General features: G+C 49.3%; 1 protein-coding gene across 1 annotated transcript; it reads left to right on the top strand.

Annotated features, from left to right (window-relative positions):
• Window positions 1-931: 931 nt before the first annotated feature.
• LOC134057238 (olfactory receptor 14J1-like) lies at window positions 932-8,156 on the top strand (the record flags this gene model as incomplete). Its single annotated transcript, XM_062514236.1, has 2 exons — window positions 932-1,010; window positions 7,615-8,156. Coding segments are annotated over exons 1-2 (621 nt in total), but the record flags the coding sequence as incomplete, so codon positions are not given.
• Between the last annotated feature and the right edge of the window lie 296 nt (window positions 8,157-8,452).

Consider the following 8,452-nt stretch of genomic DNA (forward strand, 5'->3'; position numbering starts at 1 on the left):
GTTGAATTCACGAGGGAAAAACATCTAACATGTGCAGGAAATTCTTTCTGCTACTGGAAGCAGTTCAGCTACCTGAGCAGGTAGCAATGATGCACATTAAGGCACACCAGAAGGTGAGCTCAGAACTGGAGGAAGGAAATGAGCTGCTGGACAGAGAGGCAAAGAAGCAGCAAAAGTGAGATGAGCATTGAGGGAGTTTTAATTCCAGATGGACAGGTCTCCCTTGAAGGTAAGCCAGTATCTATCAGAAAGCATAGAAACCTAATTAGGGATCAAGGAGGAACATGTAACCAAGAGGGATGCACTGTTATTGCAGAAGGGACAATGGTCATCCCTTCTCATCTGTTCTGGTCATTATTAAGGGAGGAACACCAGAAAACTCACTGGCGAGTAGATGCCCTGTATAACTATCTGATTGAAAAAAGTACTCCCAGAAATTTGTACTCCACTGTCATTCAGGTAACCTGGCAGTGTGGCATTTGCCTCCAGACCTAACCCAGGAATACACCCAAACCAGAACTTGGCCAAATTGGAAAAAGCCATGTGTTGGAGTGTCCTGGAGAGCTGTTACGATGACTGCAGGTGAAAAAGCAGGAAGGGCCTTTGTATGGGTTCCACAGAGATGTTTATTTCAGCCACACACGTGGATAGTCCAGGGTCAGAGGCAAAGGCAGAGGCAAAGCTTGTGGTGAGGGTCCAGGTTCAAGTCCATGGGTATTTGGGGTGGGGGGAGCATCAGAGACCAATTACCAGGGGACATGGGGAGGGGGGCACAAAGGTGGGGTTAGGGCATGGGAGCCAATGGGGAAACAGGGTGGGAGTGACTGAAAGACTGAGGGACAGGGAAGGGACACGGGGAGAACAAGGGAACAGAACAGGGGTACATTGGAATTTGCTGTTAGAAAAGCTTTTGATGTCTCCCTAAGTGGGAATGCCTCTCAGTGTCTCCACAGCCATGGGCCTGGACAACAGTGGCAAATTGACTTTCCAGAACTCACCAGAAAAGGGGGGTAGGGATATTTGCTGGTGTTTACAGATTCCTTTTCAGGGTGGCCAGAGGCTTTACCCACCAGAACTGCCAAAGCCTGGGAGGTAACCAGGGTATTGTTACAAGAGATAATAGCACACTTCAGAGTTCCAGCCACAGTATCTTCAGATAGAGGGCCACATTTGATTTCAAAAATAGTGCACCTAATCAGTCGTCACCTGGGCATAGACTGGGAGATCCATACCCCATATGGTCCCCAGTCAAGTGGCCAAGTAGAGAAAATGAATCATTAAATTAAGCAGCAAATTGTGAGGCTGGGACAAGAAGCTAATTTAACCTGGCCTTAAGCTCTCCCACTGGCATTGATGGGGATCTGAACCAAGCCAGGAGACAAAGAAAAACTAAGTTCCTTTGAAATGCTTTATGGGAGACCATATGGAGTGCAAAAGGGATTGTCCACTGAAGTGGGGGAAGAAAGGATGATTGCCTGTATGGTAGCCTTAAGTAAGAAACTCAGAGAAATTGAGAAACATGTGGCTGGAACTCAGAGCAGAGGGACAGACAGAGCAGTGCAGGACACACAGCCTGGAGATGATGTGTATGTTAATTCTCTTACAGAGAAAACTCTGGAGCAAAATGAGTACATTGCAGTTGAGAACATTCAGTAATTTAACTTGCAGAAATCTAGTCAAAAGACTGTACTTGTATATATTGGTCTAGGCTGTGCATGTTTAAGAACCGCTTGTGCTTCTGTAGAAATTGATGATAACAATGGAATCTTACCTACTAAGAACCATTCTAATATTTATATTTGAAATTTTATCAGGAATGTCAGGTATGCCTTTTGATACTTGGCACCAGTCACATCCCACCAGCTGATGAGATCTAACTACACAATATATCATAAATTACCACCTAGACCCATTGGAATGAACATTGCGTTAGGAAGGTTCATTTCATTAGTAATGAAACGCCAGAACTTGACAAAAATCCTGAACGAGATTCAGAAAATGGGCAAAAGATTCTAGTTACAGTCTAGAATGATATAAAAGAGATAAGCAAAGTGTTACAAAGAGTAAACCAGGGCCCAAATCATCACAGTGCAATGCACTCTTTGGATGGTCACCAACTACAGCTGGGAATTTGAACACACTTCACCACCCTCTCATTGTCATACTGACATTAGCAGATGTGAGTCTGGTGCTGTCTATTGCAATACTTGTTTGGAATTGGAGGATGTTAAAGTGGAGAGCAGCACTGACTTCCTTAGGGGCAATACATGGAGATGCAATGAGGGATACACGCCGAGAAGAGCGAGCTGTGGAGGTAAACTGGAAAATGGAAAAGGTATCAATATTATTAAGTAAAAGAATTTATTAATTTTCTAGAATATGGGGTCTGAGTCCGAGGAATTGAGAATTAAGAATCGAGCATCAAGAAATGCTTTGAATAAAAGGGGGCTGACAAAAGCAAATGGAGTTCCTAAACATTTACTGTGCTTACAAGAAGAGGAGGAGAGCAAAGTTACAAGATGAGATAAAGACCTAGAATGCACAAACAGGATGCAAGGACCACAGGACAAAGGGGTTTTTCAGAGCCCTGAAGCAGGAAAACTGGTATCAAAGTCCAGAAGATGACCAAAGGACTAAAAAGAACATGCACAAGGAGACAAGGTGAAAAGTTCAACGGAGAGGAAGACTGTTTACTTCATCCCAAGGACCCCCAGACGACCACCAGAGTGACCAACAAGGAGCAGTGCTCAGTCCCACAGAGGTGTGGAGCTAATTTTAATACAAAGCTGGGACAAGCAGGGTTAGGAAATGAACATGTATTAGGTGAATTGTGTAGTCCTGGTTTGTAGAGAATAAAAAGAGAGGCACTGTTGGATCCCAGAAACCTGGGGTTTTTGAGGTTTCTGTGCTGGCAGGCACTGACCCACTGGAGAGCACTGCTTTTGACCTGAGGCCTTCCTTGGAGACGGCTTCTAGACAGGAGTGATGAAGTTCAAATGACGAGTGTGCAGTGAAATAGAAGTGTATGCTTTCCCATGGTGATGGGTTTGAAATTGGAGGGTTTTATAATACAGCAATAGGTATGAGACAAAATGGAGGATCTTTGGTGTTGTCTCTTTCAGTTTTCACCTTCCTTCTTCCTCCTCCGTCTTCATGGGTTTCAGGTAGCAGTTTCTGGTTGGTCAGTCAGTGTCACCCTAAGGGACATGGGAATTTAGTTATTGGGTTAAAAGCATCAATGATACAGGTGTTAATTCTCTATTGGACTCTTTAGCTCTGAAAGACCTTGTAGCTACATGTGTCTTCCTTTCCTACAGGGAAAAAGCAACTTTCACCTCCAGGCACCCATGGCCAAAATTTGGGAATCTACCTCCAGAATTCCCTATCTCCAAGAACAGCTCCCAGACAAAAGCTGCCAGGACTGAAAGGTCTGGCTGGCCTTGGCTTCCTGAGGGCTGGCTCTCATCTGCCTTTTGAAACACTGGGCCTCCGTTTTTTCTTTCCTAATGAAAAGAACTCTTCTTCCATTCAGACACAACCAAAATTGAGATTCAATCGCCAAAAATCCCTGTGTCCCAGGATTTCCCCCAGATGAAAGGTGCCAGGAGAGACAGGTCTGGCTGGCTTTGCCTAAGGGTGGCCACCTCTCATCTTCTTCCAAAGCACTTGGGCTTTGCAATTTTCTCTCCTATGGAAGAAAACATCCATCTCGACCACACGCCCATGGCCAAAATTGGGATTCCAGCTCCAAAACTCCGTACATTCAAGGATTGCTCCCAAGTGAAAGCTGCCACAACAGAGAGCTCTGGCTGCCCTTGGTCTCTGGTGGCCACCTTTCATCTGCTCCTGAAACACTGGTGTTCTGTGCTTTCCTTCCTACAGAAAAGAACTGTCCTTGTCCTCCAGATTTCCATGTCTGAAATTGGTATTCCACCTCTAAAATTCCGTATATCTGGGGATTACTCCCAGACAGAATCTGCAAATAGCAACAGGTCTGGCTGTGCTTGGCCTCTGGTGACTGCCCCACATCTGCCCCTGCAACACGGGGGGTCAGCTGTTTCCTTCCTATGGAGATGGTGGTGACACCTTTGGGACCCCGTGGCACCAAGTTCATCACTGTGGCACTGCTGGGCTGCATGGTGCCAAGGGGCCGGTGTGAAGCAGCAGGGCTGTGTGGAACCAAGAGGCCATTGTTGCATTACAGGGCCTCGTGCAGCCAAAGGGGCACTGTGATCCTGCAGGGCACCGTGGATCCATGGAGAACATTGTGGCATTGCAAGGCCCCATGGAATCATGGAGACCATTGTGACACTGTGGGGTCCCATAGAACCAAGGGGACATGGAACAGCTCTGGCTGGGCCTCCTGGGGAGCACCTGACAGGTCTGGCTGATGTTGAGAGCTGCCTCTCATCAGCCCCTGGAATACTGGGACTCTGGGCTTTCCTTTTGAAGAAAAAGAGCCATCCACATCTCCAGGAGCGCAAGGCTGGAATTGGACCGCATAGTAAAAAGTTCTCCATAGAAAAGGGTTGCTCCCAGCCAAAATCTGCCAGGACAGACAGCTCAGGCTGGCCTTGGCCTCCTGAGGGTGTCTCTCATCTACCACCACACACTGGGACTCAGTGCTTTCCTTCCAGTGGAAAAGAACTGCCCTCCTTACCAAGCTGCCAATGCCCAAATCTGGGATTCCACCTCCAAAATTGCATCTGTCCAAGAACTGGGCCCAGACAAAAGTAGCCAGGACAGACAGGTCTGGCTGCCTTGTTTTCTGGTGATTTCCTCAGACTTTGAGCAGAATGTTTTCATTTGCCAACACCTTGGAGACAGTCCAGAGATCAGTAGGCAGCACTAAACGGAATGAGAGGACACAGTGTCAAATTGTTTAAAGGGAACAATTGGGTTGGATATTAAGAAAAAAGTTTTTCATGGAAAGAATGATAAAAGTACTGGAATGATCTGCCCAGTGAGGTGGTGGAGTCACCATCCATGGATGTGTTAAAACAAAGACTGGATGTGGCAATTTGGGCCATGGTCAAGTTGAGGTGTTAGGGCATGGGTTGGATTTGATGTTCTTGAAGGTCTCTTCCAACTTTCTCAATTTGTGAAATCTCTAAATTCTGTGAATTCTGTGAATCTCAGAAGTTTGGGTTTGGAGGCAGCAAGAACATGACCTCTGTATCAGGACAAAACAGCTCTGTGTTCAGTGGAGTGGAGACTGGGGACAGAAGAAGAGAGCCCAGGGAGTGATTCAAGGGAGGTTTCATAGATGGAGGATCCTTTAGACATAGCTGAAAACAGGCTGAGAAAGAAAGAATTAATGCCAAGAGCAGATGGGATGCTCCAGACTGGACCCAAGGTTAAAGAAATTTCTCTCCCAGTGAAGGTCATTGGTGCAACACATCCTCCAGAAGGAGTCTGGAGCAGCCCAAGGCTTTGTGTGTGCAGGCAGAGGCAGGCAGGACGCAGAGCTGTCAGCAAAGGAAGGGGCCAGCCAGGTGGGGCAGCCGGGGGATGAGGACAGCCTGCAGGGACAGAGGGGCAGGGCATGGACACCGTAGGACAGCCTGGGCTGCAGAGGGCACAGGGATGGGCAGCAGCTGAAAGGCCCTGCCAGAGCCAAGTGCTGCAGCACTTTGGCCATGGCTGCTGGCCCTGGGCCCTTGGCCAGCAGGGGACAAGTGAGCCTTGCTGTGCTGGGGCCTCATTGCCTCCTTGTCCCTGCTCAGCAGCCTGGCAGGGGCCGCCCCATGGTGCTGCCCTTGGCATTGCACATCCCCAGAGCCCAGTGCCCCGGGAAGAGCCCTGAGCAAGGAGGGAGGGACAGGATCTGCCTTGCCAGGGGCTGGGGCTCAGCCCTTGGCCCTTGGCATTGCTGAGACACATCCAGGTTTGCTCAGCATCACAGACACCTTTCCCTTGTTTGTCCCCACCTGTCATCAGTGCCTTCATTGTTCTGCTCTAACTGGAATGTGGGGAGACTTTCTCAGTCCTTTCCCTCAGTGGGACCTATTAAAAGTTTAAGATATTTTGAAGTTTCAATCTGACTATCAGTTGCTGACGTGTTTTTTGGACACACTCTCTGAGGGACTGAGTCTGATGTAAACAGCACCAAATCCCAGAGAGGTTCATTAAAGTCCTTGTGCTGTGTCTGTGCTGCTGAGCTGGACTGGGATCCTGGCATAGAGGACAATCCTGGCAACCAGGAAGAGCTTTAAAAACCCATTTCTCTTGCTGAGCAGCTCTTCTCCCAGCCCAGCAGGGCTGAGGGCACTGCCTGCAGCCAGCCCAGGCACAGCACAGAGGCACAGAGAGCTTCAATCCGTCAGGGCTGGGAAGATGCTCACAAGTGCCTGGGGCAGAGTCACTCCCAGCCCTGGACACAGGAAGCCTCTGGCTGCAGGACAATGCAGCTGCAGCTCCTGCAGTGATCTCCTAAAGCTGGAACATCCCAATGCCCACAGACTCTGTGAGTACATTCTCTGATTCTCTCTCCTGTAGAGCAGCCAGGGGTGCCCAGGGCTGTCCTGCAGAGCAGGGTCCTGCAGCCCAGGGTGCTGTGCTGGGCAGGGACTCTGCTGCCTGCCAGGGACAGCTCTCAGCCAGCCCTGGGAGCTGCTGACAGCACTGGGGGACAAGGTCTGGGTGGAGGGAGACAGCTGGTGAGACTTGGAAGTGTTCTCCTTGTGCGGTGAGGATGGTGCATTGATCAGGACTGATCCCAGCGTGACATTTAACTACAGAACATTTCCAAATAGATTATAAAGGGTGCACAGCAACTCAGGGGCTGCATAAAAGGGAAAATCCATATTTTATAATCTACCGCTCAGGGTCACCTAGATAAAAAATTGAACATTGATATTCATATGTCTGTTCAGGCTGAGAACAATAAAAACAATTTTCTCAGGTCTGAATAAACCAGGCAAAGAAAGAAATCAGCACAGGGCCCCTTACAGGCACCATCAGTGTTGCTTTTCCAACCTTCTCAGGGTTGCTCTGACTTTGCCATCAGAGCCTGCAGAGGCAGAGCTGGCCCTGGCAGTGGCCTGTGCTGGGAGGGGTCTGCAGGGCAGAGCTGAGCCCCCAGGGCTGGGCTGGGCTCTGGCAGCACTGGCAGGGCCCGGCCCTGGGCACAGGGAAGCAGCAGCTGGCAGGGAGAGCTCCAGGCAGCAGAGCCCTGGGCAGGCAGTGGGGGGAAAGTGACACCAAGCTGGGCTGGGATATTTCAAGTCATCTCCAAACCAAACTATTCCATTATTACTGTTCTTACAGATCCCCATGTCAAGACACCAAAAATGTCCAACAGCAGCTCCATCAGGCACTTCCTCCTGCTGGCATTGGCAGACACGCGGCAGCTGCAGCTCCTGCACTTCTGCCTCTTCCTGGGCATCTCCCTGGCTGCCCTCCTGGCCAACGGCCTCATCATCAGCGCCGTAGCCTGCGGCCACCACCTGCACACCCCCATGTTCTTCTTCCTGCTCAACCTGGCCCTCACTGACCTGGGCTCCATCTGCACCACTGTCCCCAAAGCCATGCACAATTCCCTCTGGCACACCAACAACATCTCCTACTCTGGATGCGCAGCTCAGCTCTTTTTCTTTTTGTTCTTCATCTCAGCTGAATACTCAATCCTGACTATCGTGTGCTACGACCGCTACGTATCCATCTGCAAACCCCTGCACTACGGGACCCTCCTGGGCAGCAGAGCTTGTGCCCACATGGCAGCAGCTGCCTGGGCCAGTGCCTTTCTCTATGCTCTGCTGCACACAGCCAATACATTTTCCCTGCCCCTGTGCCAGGGCAATGCCCTGGGCCAGTTCTTCTGTGAAATCCCACAGATCCTCAAACTCTCCTGCTCACACTCCTACCTCAGGGAACTTGGGCTCATTGCTGTTAGTGTCTGTTTGGTATTTGGCTGTTTTGTGTTCATTGTTTTCTCCTATGTGCAGATCTTCAGGGCTGTGCTGAGGATCCCCTCTGAGCAGGGACGGCACAAAGCCTTTTCCACCTGCCTCCCTCACCTGGCCGTGGTCTCTCTGTTTATCACCACTGCCACATTTACCTACCTGAAGCCCCCCTCCATCTCTTCCCCATCCCTGGATCTGGCCCTGTCAGTTCTGTACTCAGTGGTGCCTCCAGCCCTGAACCCCCTCATCTACAGCCTGAGGAACCAGGAGCTCAAGGCTGCAGTGTGCAAACTGATGACTCGATTTCAGAAACATTAAACTGCTGGCCACCTTCAGCAAATCACTTGTAATAAAAGTAATTTTTATACTTCTTGTTGGTTTGTTTTGCATTTTTTTTCCCTTTGTTTTTGTTTTTTAATATTGTCCACAAATAACGGTCACTGTTGGTGCCATCTGTAATTTTGTTTCTCTCTACCTTCACTGGGGCCACACACTCTTTCATTGAGGACCTGTGCTCTCAGTGGCTTAAAATGAAATAAGGGATCTCT

The sequence above is a fragment of the Cinclus cinclus genome, unplaced genomic scaffold, assembly GCF_963662255.1.
Source record: "Cinclus cinclus unplaced genomic scaffold, bCinCin1.1 SCAFFOLD_32, whole genome shotgun sequence".
In the NCBI taxonomy this organism is placed as follows: domain Eukaryota; kingdom Metazoa; phylum Chordata; class Aves; order Passeriformes; family Cinclidae; genus Cinclus; species Cinclus cinclus.